This window comes from Chlorocebus sabaeus, chromosome 1, assembly GCF_047675955.1.
Source record: "Chlorocebus sabaeus isolate Y175 chromosome 1, mChlSab1.0.hap1, whole genome shotgun sequence".
NCBI classification, from domain to species: Eukaryota; Metazoa; Chordata; class Mammalia; order Primates; family Cercopithecidae; genus Chlorocebus; species Chlorocebus sabaeus.
Window position 1 is genome coordinate 117,298,613 of NC_132904.1, and position 20,660 is coordinate 117,319,272.

At 39.9% G+C, this 20,660-nt stretch overlaps 1 protein-coding gene across 6 annotated transcripts in view; it reads left to right on the forward strand.

The window, feature by feature from the left end:
• LOC103248666 (tubulin-specific chaperone cofactor E-like protein) overlaps positions 1-20,660 on the forward strand; it is a 165,423-nt gene that overhangs the window by 54,752 nt on the left and 90,011 nt on the right. For 3 of the 6 annotated variants that reach the window (XM_038005083.2, XM_008021228.3, XM_008021229.3), the window contains one exon: positions 5,646-13,671. The exons of 1 other annotated variant lie outside the window; for it this stretch is intronic. In XM_038005083.2, the coding sequence (XP_037861011.1) occupies positions 5,646-5,964 (319 nt within the window). In that variant the 3' untranslated portion in view covers positions 5,965-13,671. Of the gene's footprint in view, positions 1-5,645; positions 13,672-15,065; positions 15,212-20,141; positions 20,459-20,660 lie in introns of those variants that run through there. 2 more of the 6 variants (XM_008021233.3, XM_008021232.3) reach the window with 2 other exon arrangements.

A 20,660-nucleotide genomic window follows, 5' to 3' on the forward strand; every position in this document is an offset into this window, starting at 1 on the left:
TTATGATTCAAAGACCCCTAAAGTTGAAAGAAGCTTTTCTCTCAGTGGGTGTTTTTATTTAATAAGAAGGGAAAAAACACACCAGTTTGCCTGTGGGTGGTATTCTTCGCAGGGTTGCAGCTAGCATTTGGTTTCCATTTATCACTCTCAGTTGCCCACGTGGTTATGCTAGCCTTGATGCTGTTTGTAGTAAATTTTGTTTTACTTGTGATTGGCCATTTTCTGTTAGAAAGTCATGGTGGAATGCACCAGAGAACTTCTGAACATGGCATACTTTACATTTTAGCATTTGATGATTGTAATACATCCTTATCAGTAATATTTTCCAAAGTAGATTTATTTACATTTTGCCCACTTCAGAAGTGGGGCTTATGAATATTAAATACTTGTTAATAGTCAGATGAAGATACTGACTGGTAGAATATAAATCAAAGTCATTAATTTCAGAGAATGCTTAGTCAGCAGAAACCATCTACCTCTTCAGAGTATACTTCAGGAAGACATTGGAACTCATGCTAAGAAAAGCTCAGGCGTACAATGCATGCAGTATAGTTCAGTTTGGATGGACTTTTGGATAATGAGAAAATATATAAGTTGAAAGACTAGGACAGAATTGCTTTCTGAAATTTACTGGACATTTTGTAAAATCATGATTTCTTATATTTACTAATTTTTCCTGCTTAAAGATAAGTGGAAAATAAGAAAATTGGGAGAAAACAGATTATCTTGAAACCATGATTTTTATTTATGTAGTTTTTAAGGGAACATATTCAGTATGTATAGTGAATCACAACTCTAGTACTCTTGCTTCTTTTTTATTTAATAGTGAATATTTCTCAAAGCCCACATCCAAAGCCTAACCCATCTATAAAAGTCTGCTGGCCTTACCTGTAAATTAATAAATAAACATTGATTTTAAGATTTTAACAAGTGGAAAGGAAGGTGCAGAAAATGGTAATGGTGATGACACAAAATAAGGTTGGAAAGTTATGAGGGAACCAGATCATGAAGGGCTTTTTATGCTCACTGTATTCGTTTTCTATTGCTGCTATAATAAATTACTATAAACATAATGGCTTAAAGCAATACCTACTTAGTATTTCACGGTCCCGTGGGACAGAAGTCTGGGCACAGTGTGACTCAGCTGAGTTCTCTGCTTAGGGTCTCACAAGGCCAAAATCAATATGTCAGCAGGGCTGTTTTCTATATCAGAGGCTCTGGAGGAGAATCTCTTTGCAGGTACAGTCAGAATGGTGTCAGAATTCTCTTCTTTCTTACACTTTCCCTGTGTGCCATCTTCAAACCAGCAATAGTGTGTCAAATTCTGGTGCTTTGACTGTCTCTGACTTCCTCTTTTGCTACTAGTTGGAAACTCTGTTTTTGAAGGCTCATATGATTAGATTAGGCCTACCCAGATATGGGAGCCAAAATTCTGCCTACCACAATCATGTTGAAGAGTTAGGACTTTATTTTGGTGGGTATTATGTGATTTTAAGTTGAGGAGTGATGGGATACAATTTGTGCTTTATAACATACCCTGTGGCTATCATAAAGACAAGGATTGTCTTGGGCCACCCTAAGATCATGGACAGCCATTAGCTTTTTTAAGAAGAAAGGGATTTCAGACAGTGAATAAAGTGCTTACAAAATCTGTGGAAGGGCTGGAGGAGCAGACTTAGGCCTCCTCTCTAGGATTGACTCTAGAGTAGTACCATGGAACTGGCCCACCAAGGGCACTGCTCACCTTTGTAAGGCATCAAGTAAAGGGAAAATTCACAAGCTGCTGTCCCTGGTGCTGATCACATCACTTTAACTGTGATCTGGAGATCAGCAAGCTGCTGCTGGGGTCGTTGACTCTAGAAACAGACTGCTTGAACTGTGTGATCTAGTCATTTGGAAGCCTCTACCCAAACTGTTTCCACACTATATCTACTAGATCTACTGCCTCTCTCCAGGGCTGTGATTGATAGAAGCTAAATCTCATTGGCAACAGAGTAGGGGAAATGTATTTTTCAGCTTTTCCATCTTTGAAATACAGGAAGGCCTACCAGGAGGAGGGTGAAACAGATGTTGAGAAAGCTCATCTAGTTTATGCAGCCACAAAAAATTGTAGCAATCTAGGTTATTAATTATAGTGGCCTGAATTTGTAAGGTGAGTGAACAAGAGAAATGCAGATAGATTCATGGGATATGTAGGAAGATGAGTGGGATGTGGTAATTGATTGAATGAGAGAAGTAGAGAAGAGATGGGAGAGAAATAAATAAGAATGACTGTCCACTTTCTGGCTAGGATAATTAGATAGTTTCCAGTGCCACTTACTGAGATATGAAAGACTAGAAGAGAACACAGTTGGGGAGTGGCAGTTGTTTTTGAACATGTTGATTTTGAGAAAACTAAGACTTCAGAGTAGGTCATTTAATTTTTAGATGTACTTGCCCATTTATGGAAGATAGGCTAATTTCTGAATGTAGGTCATAATTTTGTGTAAAAATATGTTTATGGTTGAGATTACTTCAGTTGGCTATAATGTCAAGTATGAATGAGTCTAGGAGTATACAGTTGTTACTGTGTTTTAGTTTTATATTTAAATAGATTCAGGGCTTATCCCTAGTTCTTTAATCTCAGTGTTGAGTAGTGGGGTTTTGTTTTTGTTTTTTGCCAGAAGGACTCATGGTGCTCTATTTCTTAAGTTATTTCTCATTTTAGAATATCTGCTTATTAAATTTATTTCTGAAAAAAAAAAAAACGTGGTGCCTTAGTTCATTTTGTGTTGCTATAACAATACCAGAGACTTGGTAATTTATAAAGAAACTAAATTTATTTCTCAGTTCTGCAGGCTAGAAAATCCAGTATCAGGGTGCCAGCATCTGGCTATGGCTTTCCTACTGTATTATCCATGATGGAAGGAGGAAGGACAAGAGAGCAAGAGAGGGCTGAACTCACTTTTGCCAGGATAACTAGCCGACTCCCTCTGTAACACCATTAATCTATTCATGAAGCCCTTGTGACCTAGTCGCCTCTAAAAGGTGCCCCCTGTCAACACTGTTGCACTGGGTATTAAGTTTCCAGCACATGAGCTTGGTGAGCGGGAGCACATTCAAACCAAAGCACTAGGTTAGGTATAATATTTTGGGGCCATTCTTTCTAATTCATTTATTTTGCTCTTCAGTTTGTTTCTTTAGCTCTGCAGTCTCCATTTTCATCTCATTCTACAGTTTATCATTTATCTTTGAGTGCTGGTTTTATATTGAAGTACTTAGTAATTTCTAGACTTTTGAGTTTTGTGGAGTGTTTTCTTTTTCTTCAGTTGTGTTTTCTTTCAGATTGAGTTCTGCCTCTGTCTTTTACTTATTATGTGTTCCTCTCCTTTATTCTTTTTGCTGTGGTATGTGCTCTGTTGCTATTTTGTGTCTCATCATCTTGCTTGTGCTTGAAGTGGTCACTTCTCTTCATGTCATCTCTTTGCTGAAATGTAGTGTGAGTAAATTCTCTTTGAACACTTTGACATTGTTTCTTTTGTTACTCCTAGGCAAAATATGAGAGCTAGGGTATTACAATTTTACTTTTCTATAGTCTGAAGGTAAAACATCTCTAGACTTGGGTTCAGTTCTTATTTGACCACTGGGTTCTGCTGTCTTTTCTGAGATTTTGTTAAATTTTCATAACCTAGTTTCAGTTATTTGAAGGCATATACTAGGATATGGGGTGGGGAAAAGATACTCCTAGACTTTGAATCATCTTACCTTTTCAGTTTAGAGCCTTGGAAAATTTCAAGTCCTGGCAGCTTTGTGTTTGTTTGTTTTGCTTTGTTTTGTTTTGTTTGCCTTTGCTAAAATCCTGACATCCTGAAGTCCCACCTAAGTAGATTTCAATCATTCATATGTCTATATCTATATCTATATCTATATATTTCCTTTTTTTTTTTTCTGAGACAGAGTCTCACTCTGTCACCCAGGCTGGAGTACAGTGACACAATCCCAGCTCACTGCAACCTCCACCTCCCGGTTCAAGCGATTCTTCTGCCTCAGCCTCCTGAGTAGCTGGGACTACAGATGCGCACCACCACGCCTGGCTAATTTTTTGCATTTTTAGTAGAGACAGGGTTTCACCATGTTGACAAGGCTGGTCTCGAACTCCTGACCTCGTGATTCACCTGCCTCAGCCTCCCAAAGTGCTGGGATTACAGGTGTGAGCCACCGTGTCCAGCAATCTTACATGTTTTAATGGGTGTATGTGCTTTAAAATAAGCTTCAGAGTAGCAGTAATATAATGTAAATATTTTTATTTGTTTATGAACATAGAATTTACAAAGTGTTTACTCGTTTGATATTTTATTTAGTTATTATGACTGTCTTATACAGTAGGAAGGGCAGAAATTATTCCTAATTTTACTAATGAGGAAACTGAGATCCAAAAAGACAGTGAGTTGCCAAGTCACACAGCTAATTATAAAATGGAGTCAAGACCCTGAAGACAGAGCCAGGGCTATTTTTAGCGTTCCCTGTTATTCCACTTATTGGAAATGATTACTTCCATCTCTAAGCACAGCAATCTTTTTTTTTTTCTTTTAAGAGATGGGGTCTCGCTATGTTGTCCATGCTGGTCAAACTCCTGGGCTCAAGTGATTCTTCTCCTTGGGCTTCCCAAGGTGCTAGAATTCCAGGTGCGAGCCACCACTCCTGGCCACAGTGGTCTTACTGTATGTTTAATGTACCCACAAACCTTATTATAACATTGATTTTAACTGAGTTAAAGCTGAAAGTGGTGTGGAGGAGGTAGGGGGATAATTTTGTGTGACTTGTATTCTGATCCTTAATTAAAGTGACTTCACTGTATCTTGGTTTTAATAAAACTAATATTAATTTTTTTCAGCATTTTTTCCCTTTCTGATATGTAGGAAACTTGTAAGTGTCCTTGATAAAATCGGATCTAGATCCTCCAGGGCTGGCAGTGCAGACAAAATTTTCTCTATGGGAAACGTGACCTTTGTGGGCCCTATTCTCATCTCTGTAATTCACTGTCCTCTTGGTGTCTTTTGCTCTGTATTCCTTCCTTGATCAAGAAACGTGTATCCCTTATTTACCACTTTTTTCCAAGAATGTATTCTTGATTCTTCCATAAATTCTATGTATTACACCTGAAATTAGATTGGAACATTCAAACAAGGCATCTCTGAAAGAGTTAGGTTAATTGCTAACATACAGCTACATGTTTTTCTTTTAAGTTATGGCTTCTCCAGGCCTCAGAAACTGCTGGCCTCCTTCCGTCTTTCCATCTATTCCCAAGAGATACATGACTAGATATCTGCACTTCTTGGTGATGACACCCAAGAAAGCAAGTTCTACAGAGAGATTGGACTTCTATCATCTTTATAGTGTCTACTTTTCTAGGTTCCATTTTTTCCTAAGCCTATTCTTATGTAATCATTGATTAACAGTAGGCATGTGACCATCTTCAGGAAAAACGATTCCCCGGTTTTACAGTGGCCTCCCTCGGGCACTCATATTAGGTCACAGAATGCATAGAGTAAGATTTTTTAAAGATTTTGAGCCTAGTAATACTGTTTATCTGTAGTTGGGAAGAAGTCCACAGTACATGTGCTAGTAGTTTAAGCTGACAGTGTTGTTGTTTTTAATCCTTCTAGGTATCATGAACTGATCACAAAATATGGGAAGTTGGAGCCTTTGGCAGAAGTGGACCTAAGACCCCAGAGCAGTGCTAAAGTAGAAGTCCACTTTAACGATCAGGTGGAAGAAATGAGCATTCGTCTGGACCAAACAGTTGCAGAACTAAAGAAACAGTTAAAAACTCTGGTACAGTTACCCACAAGCAACATGCTTCTCTACTATTTTGACCATGAAGCACCCTTTGGCCCAGAGGAAATGAAGTACAGCTCTCGGGCATTGCATTCTTTTGGCATTAGGGATGGAGATAAAATTTACGTGGAATCCAAAACAAAATAACCTCTACCAGCCTTGTGAAAACGTACACATAAGGACTTGTTGCAGGGCATTTGTTTTTAATGTGGTTTTCTTTAGGAGGGAGAAGGTTGTTTTTGTTTTGTTTTGTTCTGTTTAGGTTTGGGAGGGATTTTGTATTTTTTCCGCCCTGGAGTGGGTAGGGGGTCATTTTTGGTATTTTCTACCACAGATTTACTTGGCTCAGCCAGTGGAATTGGCCACATTTCCAGTGTATGTGCCATCTGTAAGGAAAGATGACAAAGAAATCACCGACTTCTTACTGTGTTCACTGGGATTTGCCTGCCACCTGATTATCATTATTGTTGGGTACACTTGTGAAGATAACATGAACAGTGTAGCCTCTTAGAAGGGTCTCCTAGAAAATTTAAATGAGGGGACAAGGAATCTTCACAGGAAGGGCCAGAACTTCTCTCCCCCCGTTCTTCCTTCCGCTACCCTCCCTCCTTGGCTTTTTTGGTTCAGTTCCATTTTTTTTCATTTTGATGTGTGGTTTACCTAATAGTTTTGTTCTGTTCATAATTCTTACTTCTCAACCTGGGTGATGTTTTTTTCTCATTTCTCCCTTTTGAAATAATTGAAAGTGTTTTAAGCATTTTTCAACCTGATTCTAATCTCAGGTACGCAGTAAGAAGCTATAACTCTGTTAGAACCTCGAAGAAGAATAGATGTAGAGTGAAAACTCCAGGAAAACTTGCAGTTATTCTGGAAGCACCGGCAGAACAGTCTGATCTCTTTGTATGTTACTGACTCACTTTTAATGTCCCTTGTACGTTATGTCAGCCATTATTTTCATAACATGAAATATGTCAGATTCTAGAGTTCTTTTGTTTTTGCTTATTGAATGTATTTTCTCATGTCTTTCTTTTTCATTACTTTAAACTATTGGGAACTGAGGCCTGACTTTATAAATAATTCAATAGAGTCCTGGATACATGCACCAGGAGAGTTGAGAACTAGCTCACAAACTATGGTGTGTGTGGGGAATGTGGGGGAAGAGCTTATGACTTTCCCACCTGTGTCATCCATTCGAAGACCTTGCTCTTGCACTTTGCATTAAAAGTGGGAAACATTAATCAAAGGGAGCTTTTATGCCCAGGTTTTCCCTGGGGCTTTGTGATGTAATAATTTAACAATTCTTTTGTTTTACATTTCAATTTAGTTGCCTCATAGAAGTATAACTGCCCAATCTATGAGTAAAGTATAAGTGTCAAAACTTTACAATTGCCTCCAAGTCATATTTTTTGCAGAAGCACATTTAAAGCACTTTTCTGTAAAAGCTAGTTCCTTACCTACTTGGAAATCTTTTTGTTTGTTCTTCTATTCCTTTGTTAATCAGATGTAATTCCTTCATTTTTCTCGGTCCACCATGTTTATGGATGGGAAGCTTGAGAAATACAAGTGTGTAAGTGAAGTATTTTTCAAAGAATGCAATTATCTGATTGCATTTGACCTTTTGACCTTTGTTACATAATTCCACCCCTCCTACAAATTTAATTTTTTTATGAAATTTTTAGGTGACTCTTGTAAAATCTTCATGTATGAGGAGTTGTGTTTATTAATGCTACTTTTTAAATTTTCCTGTGCCATGTGGCAGATGTTTATTCTCTTAATGCACTTCAGGTTTGCTATCTGTAAAGCCTTTGACCCAGGCCTACTGAGTCAAATCTACATTCAGTGTAACATTAAAGGTGGAAACCAAAGGGTTTGAGAAAGATGAATAAGGCCTATTCTCCTTCTGCTACAGACATTATCTTTCAAAATCATAAAAATGAGCAATGGAGATCCAGGCTGGGTATAGACAAGAATAATTATTTTGCAAACACATTTTCCTGACAGACTTTTGGTAGGAAAAAAGTATGGCAACAGTGTCATGGAGATTGAAACTGTAGGTGCTTTGTGTATGTACGCATGAGTGCAGACGAGTTTGAGAGAGAAACAGTGTAATTGAGCCCCAAGCTTTTGTCCGCCTGGGAAACAGATGCATTCTTATTTTTTGAAGTTGTATGACCCTGGACTGTCCCACAGCAGAAGGCAGAACAAACACTTATGTTATGCTTTAATCATAAGTGGAATGGTCACAATTAATAAGATATTTTATATATGGCAAAGTTTTATGAAATGCTTTTTTACTATTAGAGACCTGTTTCTTCTGTTATTACAGAACACAGTGTTTATCAACTGCGGGCATAATTCTTTTATTATACAGTTGCATGTAAAGGGAGCTTCTCATTTAATTCAGCGAATATGGGTATTTTTACGGCATTGTAATTGATGGTTTTAATAATTGCTGAATAATTTTTGATTAAGAGAAAAATGTAATACAATTACTGGTCTTTTAGAGTTACAGGACAGAAGTTAATGCAAAAAGCTATTTGAGCATGTGTACTTATAGATTCATTTGGGTGGCTGAGTAAAGATGCTGCTTTTGAAATAAAATTGGTGCTGTGTAGACACTTGTAACCAAAATTGTTTTTATAACAGGACTAAAAGAAGGAGAGAAGAGACCATGGACCTTTGAGTTTACATGTTATGCTTAATTGATTATCTGCAGCTTATCTGTATTTTAATACTGACTTTGCCCAGATTCAGTGAGAGCATATTGTTGACATTATGAGGCAAAATGCTGTCATAGCCAGTATTACTGATATGTTGCCGCAGGCACAATGTATAGAACATATCTTTTCTAAAATAGGAATTATTTCCAGTTATGAAAAAGGAAAAGAGTAATAAAGAAAACCAAATCAAAGCCAAGGGATCTTTTCTACATGTGGGTGAATGGCTGCTGAAGCCATTGTAGAAATCAATTTTTGAATTTGAATTGTTGAAATATCCTAGATTGCTTTAAAGGAAAAAATCCAGTCATATATCTTTTTATTATTAAGTTTTTGCAACCTTTTGCCACCATTGCCATAAATACGTAAGAAAGCAGCAGATAGTATAAGCCCCTTGTTATTAAGACCTTTCAGTTAATATTAAGGCCAAAATGTAACTTGAGCTACATGTAACAGGGCTGAATGCTACAGTGTTTTTAAAAATTTCACTTATTTTTAAAGAAAGGAAAATTCAGTTCTAACCAGATGTTCCAGCTGTGTTGCTCAACCAGCAGTGGTAGGAGCAGAGAGCACTTGCACTACGAGCTGATCACCATTTGAGGCGTGCAGCTGATAGCTGTTACTAACGCACATGTGAGTGTAGCTTGCTGCATGAAAATACTAGGCTCTAGGGCATGTAAAACATGAATACAGAATACTAGATTGTTCTAAGTAATGTCATTTCTGTTTATGAATTTGATTTTTCCCTTCATTTCATGTCAAATTGAAAATGCAAACAAACTGCTTTCAAGAACACCCAGAAGCTATCTGTGTTACCAGATGTGTTGTGAACACTCTACTATTTTTCATAGGTGCTTCCTTGAAATATATGTCCATTGTAGTGGTGGAGAGGGACTGGACTCTCTCAGGCTCTTTACTTGCCAGTTGTCTCCTGCAGTTAATGGAAATATATATATATATATATATATATATTTTATTTTAGAATATAATTTAAACATGAAGGTCTATTCTTTGCATTTTTTATTAATATATATATAGATAATCTTTAAAAAATTAAAATTCAAGTCCATTTTCTCTTTGTGTTCTGATTTTTTTTCTGGAGTGTGGGGTCAAGGTATATGTTTATTTTTATATAGCTAAAAATATTCATTGGTTCTGTGGTTGAGTTCTCTGGAGGATTGGCCCAAACTAGTAAAAGTCTGACCATTTTGACAAATTTAATTGGAATTTTGCCAGAGTTGAAAACTAGAAAACAAAGATTCATAAGAGACGTGTTATTGCTTTTCTGTTAGCAAAATCTTATGCTTCTGACATGCTCTTTATACTGCTTTTTTATCCTTTGAGGATAAACCCTGTCTTAAGATATTTGGCATCACCTTTTATGAGTAAGATTGAAAAATCTCATTTGTTGAAATTAAAATTTGCCAGTTCTTATTCAGGGGCTACTTTTTTCCTTAGAAAAATAGTTTTTTATATGTATTAGAATTTTGTACATTTGAACCTTGCTTGCTTATCAATAATTTCTTGGTAAGCCGTTATGAATTAACCTTGCACCAAGGATTAAAGTCTAAGGACTGTACTTTATTTCTGTATTTAAGAGACAGAGTTCATTCACTTCTCTTTCAATGCCTCAGAAATACATAAGTATCATGACCTGTTTAAGATTATTTCTGCCTGCTATTCAAATTTCAAAGAACTGTAATTTAAGCCTCTGTGCTACGTTTTATTTAATTGCTATTTAGTATGAGCTTCTCTGAGTACCTGCAAAGTAGACATGTATCAAGACATCCAATAACTATTGGACTGGAAAATACTGTGACTTTCTCTAGTTATTAGAATGCATTTAAAACAAGGTTGGCTTTTGAAGTCACATTTCTCTTTCAGTTCTTCTCTGGAAAAGAAGTTCCTATTTGGTCTTTACAACAACCCTACGAGGTTGACACTCTTATCTCCATTTTCTTACTAGTGAGGAAATTGATGCACAGATAGGTTAAGTAATACCAAAAGTTACATGGCTGGTAAATGGCAAGACCAGGATGCAAAGGCAAGCAGTTTGGTTGCAGAACCCATGCACCGACGGCTGTACTGTAGTGCTTACTGCTAAAGTTCCCCAGCACACACCTTTATTGTTAGTCTTCCTTTTCACTGAAAAACTAAAATGAGATGTCCGCAATATCCATTTACTAAATTGATTGGCTCTGTAACAGAATCACTGATGTGGCTGATAGCTCTAGATCCAGACTGGAATTTGCCCTCAAACCATTTCCAGAATTGAGAAATTGTGGTTGGGACGTATCTGTTGTCCCCCGTTCTCCTCTGAAATGCCATATTGGACACAGGAAGGGTGTTACTCACAATAATAAATGAACAAGTAATGTGACCCAAGAAGACTGATGATTTGTTTTTTAACCTCGGGACATTCTAGAGCCCTAAAACTGGTTTCAGCAGATAGCCAAAGGTGAGAGAGATCACTCAGTTCCAACTCAGACTTTTATCAAGGAGGCATGATGTTCCAAGTGAACTTAAAGTAGGCATTTATTGAGGAAAAACAATAATTTAATGTTCCAGGAGCCTTTATCAAAGGTTTTGTTATTGGAAAGGATGAGGCAGTCACGCTACTGTTCCTCCTTAAAATTCAAGAGAGAGCCTTGTAAAGAATATAAATATTACTTTAAAAATAGAGGAGACAGCTTTTCTATTATGATCTGCAGGATCTAGATCTGTTAAAAAAAAAAAAAAAAAAAAAAGACAATGCAATTTCAGTTCATTAGATCATTCTGACTTTGCATTCCTGAATGCTTCTTAGTCACTTAAGTAATACAATTAAGGTGTTAAATAAATAAAAACGAGACTCTGGGAAGCAGACGTCAAATAATACAGACTAAAGAGAAAAATGTTTTCCGAAATATTTGATACATTTGAGGGCAGATGTAAGCTTTATTCCATTGTTAGGGAATACAACTAGGACAATAGGAACTGTCTTGGTTGTGTTAAAATTTTGTTTGCTTTAAATCTGAATTTCATTTTTCCATTACCTCATGCATTTCGAGGATCCTGTTATGGACAACATTACCATTTTCAGGGAGAATGTAAATATAGCCTTAGATGTAATCACCTTAATGAGCTAGATCTAGGAGGTTAGACATTATTCACTCAGTGGATAAGTGGTAGAAACAACTGTATTACAGAACTATCTGGACTCCATGGTAGTTCATACAGTGAAGCAAAACAGTTGTACAGGGCTTGTAAATTTATCAGAGACATCAATGTCACAGATTCTGTTGTCCAGGAAGCAGATGCTAAGGTGGAGTTGGGAGTGCAGAAAGTTTGTTGGGGAGTAACACCTGTGAAAGAATGGGGAAGAAGTAGGGTTGAGTGAGATGGACCATCAGACCATGCTACAGACCTGAATCAGTCAGCCCAATAGGATGCTCTGGAGCACAGATTTTCCATTAGACGAGTCCTACCTTGGCCAGAAATGGCCAGGGCCCTTTATCAATACTTTTCTCAATCATTGATATGGGAATGCTTCAAGAACATAACCTCAGCTTGAACTGATATAGATGCTAAAGGAGCCAACAGTTGGAAGCTGTCAGCTAACCGTACACCTTGTAGCTGGAAATCATCCCTTTTCTGAGGGTGGGTCTGAGTTTTGCATCTTAGTGTCTGCCACGGTCCACTCCATGCAATGTGTAGATCCAATTTTCCATCCATGATCAATGGCAGCTCCTCTAGGGCTCTGGTGGGCCTCTCTATCTGAGAGGAAACTTAGAAGAGGGAGGCTAGGAAAATGGCTTAACACCCCTGTCACTGCAGTTGATTTCAGAGTGACAACTGGTACCCACTCTCTCCGTCTTCCACTATCCTTATAACCCCTTGGCTTTTGTCTCTCTGGTCTCAGTGGCTTACCTGGTGGTTTCACTCAAACCTTAATCAAACCTTCGTTCCTTATAGTCTGAGTCCTTCGTAACCGTATGCTGATCAGACTAGGGTTGGTACACTTGTCCATCACAGTCTAATTGGGTAAGGGAGTACCAAGAGGCACCAAAATTGGTCACCTGAGTGCCATATGTTATCCCTTGAACCCAATGCGTAACAATAGCCATGCCTCCTCCTGCTGATCAGAGTCAGCTACTCCTAACGAGATGATGGTTCATGTTCTTGCCTGCTAGTGTCTGCATACAAGGAGCCCAGTGTGTCCAGGCACCATTACAGCCCATAGCTTATTGTTCAGCAGGACTCACGTCCCCTGGTGAGAATGTACCCTCTTGAGGAACCAGGACTTCCAACTGCATAGGCCAGAGATGAGGGGTTGGGGAGCACAAAGTCCCCCAGTAATCATTGGGAGTAATGGCAAGTAGGGCCACTCCTGCCTTCACACCTTGGTTCCTGGATCCATGTAGTCTTATTACTGGGGACACCGCACCCTACAAAGGTCTCTGACTCGCTGTGTACACAGTATCCTGGAGAATAGAACCTCATCCTTGCATAATATTGTCTTCAGGGTGGTGCTTCACCTACTCCTTAAGCAATTTACTTCAATTCTCACCTGGCATCTTCTCAGCTGGCATCTTCCGCTCATACTATCACTACTCCAACCAGTGAATCCCATGGCTGTGGGCTCACTCCCACACTTCCTTTTCCATAAAGCAGGTTTCCTAGTCAGATGCTATTTTGCATGTAATTCTATGCTTATGGATCAGGCATTCTGCAAGCCTCCCATTAGTGGTGCTGGCTGAGGCCCCTGGGCAAGAAAGGCATACCCATGTCTGGAATATGGCTCCATACCTGTGGAAAGGAAGGGCTGACCCTTCCAGGATGAAGGGGTCCAATGTGGTTCTTTTGCCACCAAATGGCCAAATGGTCTCCCCAACAGTAACATTGGGATTTCAGCCTTGGTCTCTGTTATTCACAGGTTGAACAGATTGAACATTTCAGATACCGTGGTAGCTAGACCAGCCTGCTAAATGGAAGTTCGTGCTGTTTGACCCATGCATAACCTCCAATCCTGCTGCTGTAGCCACTTTATATATGCACCCATTGGACCAACACTGATGAAGACTGCTTTACATCAACTGGCCGAGTCATTTTGTCTACTTGGTTGTTTAGTTCCTGTTTTGTAGTAGATGTTTTCCGGTAGGTGATAATATATGACACAAAGATCTTCACACTTCATGTCCACCCTCGTCTGTCTATCCAGGCCCCTTTGTCACTGATTTTCCCATCTTTTTCTTTCCAGGCCCTTGTCCAGCCAGCTATGTCATTCACCACTGCCTATGAGTTTATACATATTCTAACCTCAGAACTCTTTCTCCTTTGACACAAAATGCATGACAAGATATATCACCCAAAGCACCACACGTTGAGAGGATGTTCTCTTATCATTGTCTTTCAAGGCCACTCGAATGAGGCTGTCGTGAAGCCAGCCAGTGTCTGCTTTAGGCTTGCGCACACACACACCAATTGAGTCCATCCATGCACCAGGCTTAGGCTTCTTCCTCCTCCTCCAACTTGTTGTATTCACCTTCCCACATATAGCCATATGTGTGATCTGGTTGGGGAGCAGGTACTGACACAACTATGTCAGGTGACATGGAGTCTGGACTACCTACTCAGGCATCTTACTCATGATTGGTCCCAGATATGTCATTTCCATCTTATGCTAGATTGCTACTGGGTCCACTTGACTTCATGACTTGGTGGGTCCAACAAGGCGTAGGTCTTCATGGGAAGTTCTGGATACGTGACCACTGTCTCTTAGACAAATATTCCATCACATGGCCTAGTCCCATGAGAGAGCTGATTTTCAGAAGGTGTGTAATTCTTTGCTGCAGATGGCATGACCTTGCTCCGGAACTCCAGGGGCCTATGTGGTAGTTCTTCCCCTGGGGTTTGCAATAAAGTCCACATTTCATCTTTTTCCACCAAACACACCTCCAATATCAAAGGACCTACTGAACACATGGCCCAAGCAGCAGAGCTGCTTGCATCGTAGCCTGGAGCTGCAATGGAATTCTTTTATGTTCTCAGACCAACACAAAACTGGCTTAATTTCATATCACCTGAAGCAATTTCTCTGGGTTTGGAACATGTAGCCTCCAGAACCCGAAGAAGCTGACAAAGAAGAAAGAATTTCTTTGTAGACAGGCTACATGATGCAGCAATTTGCCTTTTCCTTTGGAGGAACTGTCCCAGCATGTTCCTGGCCACTGGATTCCTTACAACTTTACTGAAATAGCGTCCCTGAATCTTTGTAGGATTTATCTTCCACCTTCTGGAGCCCCTGTGTGTTACTAAGGCGTCCAGCCTGCTGGCCATCTCTTGCCCATGGTGCCCTGTTTGTTGATGTTGTCAATACAGTGAATCAAGGTGATGTTCTGTAGTACCCAGATGACTCAGATCTCTTTCATTACAATATGAAAGAAGGTGGGAGACTTATAGCCCTGGGGCAAAGCTAGAAATATAGATATATATTGTTGTCTGTTGCATAAGATGTGAACTATTTTTGACCCTCATTCCTGATTCAAACAGGGAAAAAAAATGCATTTGTCAAATGAATGGCCACGTATCACCTGTCTGAAGCACAGCAGCTGCATTTGGTACTACCGCTTGGTTGAAGTTGGAGTAGTCCATAGCCATTCTCTAGGATCCATCCTGGCCAGTTCGATAAAGATATGGTAAGAGTTCACCACCCCTTTTCTTTAAGAGTGATACTAATGTTTACCATTCTCCCTACAGCCCAGGGTGCAATATTCTTTTATATGACTACTTTTGCCGGAGTAGGGACAGGGAGTGTCAGAGATTTCCACTTGCCTTCCTTACTATGATAGTTGTTACTCTATAAGCTAAAGATGCAATGTGCCAAGTATTAATACATCAATCCCAATGGCACTCACTCACCGACCAGCTTCCTAATCCAATGAATGATAAGTCAGCTTGGTCTCTCCCCACGCACCTGATGTTCCCTCACAGCCAGATTCTCAAAGGCATTCTAATTCATGTATGCCACCATCTTGTGTATCTGGTTATGCCCAGATGGCATTTATACCAGCAGCAGTCCTGCCTCGAGAAGAATGGAGCATCCAACATGGGCCAAAAGGGCTGAGATATAAGTATCCTAGAGTGCATGGAAAAAGAAAACAATTAGTATGCTGCTAGCAGTTTATTAAAACAGAGCTGACGATTTTGCTTCGAGACATTTAGGTTCACTACTGGACTAAAACCTTAATACAGGCTGGACAAAGAGAATCCTTCTCTAGGTGAATCTTTGATTTAAGCTTAATTTTATTGTAATATCTTTGGACTGGGAAAATAACATCCAGCGGGTCTGCAGCCCCTGTAAACCCACTGTAAACTTTTCTAGGATTCCTTTTATTCTCTGAGCCCTATGTGTTCCCACTTTAATGGAGTCTTTATCATTATTAACTCAAACTCCTTCTATAACAGTCCTCAAAATGTCTAAGCATTCTCCTTCTCCCAGTCTATGGTCACTTGTGTAAATGGCCAAAGGTCTTTTTGGGGACAGATTGGGAAAATTACCATATTTGCCATGGTGTTGGAGGGTTCTGCCCTTTGGGTACCTGTTACCTTTTCAGTCTACAGATTCCAGATTTGAAAACTGACTCAGATCCAGAAACCAAGCAGGGCCCATGGTTTTTTTATTGGGACCACTGCTCTCCACCTTTCTCAACCATTCCTGCTTTTTTCTTTCTTTCTTTCTTTCTTTTTTTTTTTTTTTTTTTGAGATGGAGTCTTGCTCTGTCGCCCAGGCTAGAGTACAGTGGTGAGATCTCGGCTCACTGCAACCTCCACCTCCCAGGTTCAAGCAATTCTCCTACCTCAGCCTCCTGAGTAGCTGGGATTACAGGCACACCACCACTAATTTTTGTGTTTTTAGTAGAGATAGGGTTTCACCATGTTGGCCAGGCTGGTCTTGAACTCCTGACCTCAGGTGATCTGCCTGCCTCGACCTCCCAAAGTGCTGGGATTACAGGTGTGAGCCACCGCGCCTGGCCCTTGCTCTTTTATATTATTATACAGAGGAAACCATGCTTTTGCTGGCTGCCCATCTCCTTTGCCCCTTGGATACTGTGCTTTATTAAGCATGTTCTTGACTCTTTAAGGATCAGACCCCTTGGCTGCCCCTCTGATCTTCTTGGTCATTACGAAAGTTATGACTGCCCTCCCAGCATCCCTGGCTTCACACAGTAGCGTTATGTCACCTGGCCTGTATTTCTTCAGGGACCCATCATCTCCGTTGCTATCAGAGCCAAGTTCCATGATCACCTTTCCTGGCATTAGCCTTGGCCGGCATTAGGGAGCCACTACTGAGCTGCTTAGTGATGCTGGTGCCTCCCTCTCCAGTATATTCCTGCTGGCTTTGGTGGCTGGTGCGTCTGTCCTCTGGCCTTCCATAGAACGTGATTGTCCAGTGGGCCTAGCAGAGTCACATAATATATCTATTCCACCATGCAAACATCTGTGAGCCTTTTGGTCCCTTCTTTGGCCATCTGCCATGGTAATTCAGGCATTTGAACCTTGCTCAGTGTGAGCCATCACTTTTTCCAGGCTCCTAGAAGCTTCTCTAGGAGTGAGTTTGCACCATCCGCTGGTGCTCTTGACACCATGTTGAAGTCTGTAGCTCCAGAGAGTGCCCCTGGGTATGCCCTCCCCTCATCCCTACCAGTGCGTGCTGGCGCTTTGCACCTGCAGCACCTTCGTGGGCGTAGTCCCTTTTGTCTCCTGTCAGGCCCAGCATGTTTCTGGCTGGGTTATGCAGCAGCTTAGCCCAGATTACAGGCCTGGCATTCAGGAGAGAAGGTGGGAGCAGCTTTTGAAGAGAACAACTGTTGCCTTGTGGGGGAAAGTCCTCTCTACTGTCTTCCTGTTCTGGGAGAAATTTTAGTTCCTGATGGTGTGCAGTAGGGTGTGTCTAAAGGATCAGAAATTTTCAGAAATAAATCTTTGGAGGCATCTACCCAGATAGCCTCCAAATGAGGCTAGGTATATAAAATAAGCATATAAAATACCTATATGTACATGTGTGTGTACATGTGTATATGATAAATCACATGTATAGTATATATGTATGCATATGGTATGTAATAACTTATATATACATACACACACACACACACACACACACACGTATGTTTTTCCCAGGTAGACCTTGACATTGGTATAATAGAACTGCTTCCCTTGAGCACCTGACCAAGTCTTTGTCATTCAACAGGGCTCTCCAGAGCAAAAACTGCCCATCTGGGGAGTCCTGCTTTGGGTGGAAAGTGCTAGACTGTGTAGCCTGACCTTGCCCAGTCGTTGGTGGAGGGCTATCCCGTGAAGAGTGTGTCCTGGGTTTCAGCACTGGGGCTGAGTCTGAAAGCGCTGAGGACTGGAGGCTGTTGGCCAACTGTGCTTTTCACATCTCTGTTGTACGGAGTTTAGTGAGGGGTCTGAGTGGCGCATCTCCACGTCTGCCATAGCCAATAACTGCATCATTTCAAAGTAGCTCACATCTGACCATCTGTTCCACAGAAAAAGGTATATGAAAGTTAAGAAAACAACACAAAAACAAAAGCAGCCCACACATAAAACGCATTCTACTTGATTTTAGAGGACTGTATTTTTTGATTTTGTTTGAGCTGTCTTTCCTCTTGCCTATAAAATAGCATCAACTTCGCCATTTTTTTAATAAAGCACAAATATCTTGGTTGACTAGCTCCAATGCACCCCCACCCATCCCACATCTAAATCTTGTCAGAATCTTTGCTCACCTCACACTTTCAACAAAATAAGTCCTCCTGCTGACACAGCATGAAAAGAGATTTTTGTCATTTGTCAATCTGTGACCACTGGGTGTACACCAGAACACACACTCACTGATCAGCTTCCCAAAGTGATAAACCAGCCTGGCGTCTCCCCACGCACCTGGTGTTCCCTTGCAGCCGGATTCTCAAAGGCATTCTAATTCATGTATGCCACCATCTTGTGTATCTGGTTATGCCCAGATGGCATTTATACCAGCAGCAGTCCTGCCTCGAGAAGGATGGAGCATCCAACGTGGGTCAAAAGGGCTGAGATATAAATATCCTAGAGAGCATGAAAAAGGAAGAAAGCAATTAGTATGCCACCAGGAAGATCATTGCCTTTCCCATGAATGTTTGGCTGAAGAATTGTGATAACTTCAAATGATAAGAGGAAGGTTTTTCTTTTTAAGAATACTGTCAGGAGGAGACTTCATGGTCTAGCCATGCACTTTGGTGATGTCTAACTTGAGCTTACATCCGTGTTCTCATCGCAGCTTTGCAGAGTGACACAGACAAAAAGTGCTCCTAATGGAAGGTAAAGCCACCGTGCAACTGATTGTAAATTAACACGAAAAACGGAGCCAACGATTTTGCTTCAAGACATGTAGATTGACTACTGGACTAAAACCTAAGGCTGGACAAAGAGAATCCTTCTCTAATGTGTCTTTGATTTGAACTTAATTTTATTTTAGATAGGCACCCAAGAAACTAGCTTTTCTGTTATATAAATATGTGCCATTCTAAGCACTCCTAGAATCCAAAGAAAAATAAATAAATGTGAGTCATTTGGAGAGAAGCAGTCATTTAACATCTGTAAGTAAATATGTGTGGAGGATTCATAACACCAGTGAGAGAATAAACAATGTGGGAAACCTGCTGAATTTTCACAGGTTTTTGGAAAAACATGGAGTAATTTAAACTAAAAAATTTAGTTCACCAAACACTCTTGTGACAACATGCTTAAACCTAGAATTATATTTCTTTTGTACAGTTGGCATTTAAATGTCTGATCAGAGAAAATTTGGAATAATTTTTAAATTCCCATTGATTTACAGAAGAGTTTTTTTCCTGCTACAGTCAAGTTACTTCTTTCTTGATAAATTCCATTTAAACATTTCGAATAGTAGATTCAGCTTATGCCTTAGCCAGTTTTGCTCATTCCACATCTACTGGATGCTTGGAAGCATCTAACCGAGCACGTTTTCCCCTTATTCACATGCCGTTTAAACTATTTACTTACTGCAAACTTTTATCAGGAGGGGTTTATCTCCCCCCTCTGCCTCCAGTGACCCTCACTGGGTGTCAGGGGAGGTTTCCAGGCCACAGTTTGAGATTTCCCTTGTGGAAGATCATGTCTAGCACTAGGTCCCTTGTTAGATTTTGCCTGGAAAGGGCCCTGTCCTATCTCCTGCAGAGCGATGCATCAGAGAGAAAAGAGAGTGCATAAAACTTAAAAAGTTTGGAAAAGTTTCTTTAAATACTTCATGCATACCTGTGAAAAAATAGAGTAGAGCCTATCTGTGGCGACTGTTCAAAACCAGAGAAACAAAAAAAGACTTTAATAGAAAAACCAACTTCATTTAAATGTTGGAGGCAGCTGCTTTGTTTGGAGTTTTAATCCCATGCCGGTGGATGCTAATTCTGTAACATTATACAGTTGCCTTCTTTTGGGTACAAAGGTAGAAGGGGGGTTTTCTTTTGTGTTTTTCAGTGCAAAGTGATTCTGATCAGAAAGGCCCAAGGTTTCAGCTCCAAGTACCTGACATTTCCATCTGAATCTACCTTTTTTTTTTTTTTTTTTTTAAGGGGGGAAAAAAGGTCTAGTTTTTCAGGAAAAGAACCTCTCTACGCAATCCTGAAACTGATCTTTAGATTTACTTTTCCTTAATCAATAGAAAAAAACTTGATTGCAACTCAACACTTACCTGTCTCTAGTGCAGGACTAACTTAATTTTTGGTTTTAAGAGTGCGGGATTCAGACATCATTTCAGGAATCAGAAATTATTGGCAACAAGTTGAGGAGAACTGACATGAATTCTTGTTTTAGCTAATTTTTCCTGGCTTACCAAGATTTGGCTTAATATTTCTGACTCAATTCCTCCAGCCTCTACAGAACAGGTTAGTGACATTTTTCGTAAATACAAATATCTAAATGAATCCTTCTTTCTTCTCTCTGAAACAGTTCCCTAAGGGCTATAGTCTTAAACTTGCATGGCATCTGTCTCCGTTAAAGCTGTGTGTGATCTCTGCTAAAGCCTTTGTACCGTTTCCAGCAAAACTGTCTAATATTTAATATGTGCTTGAAATTACAACATATATA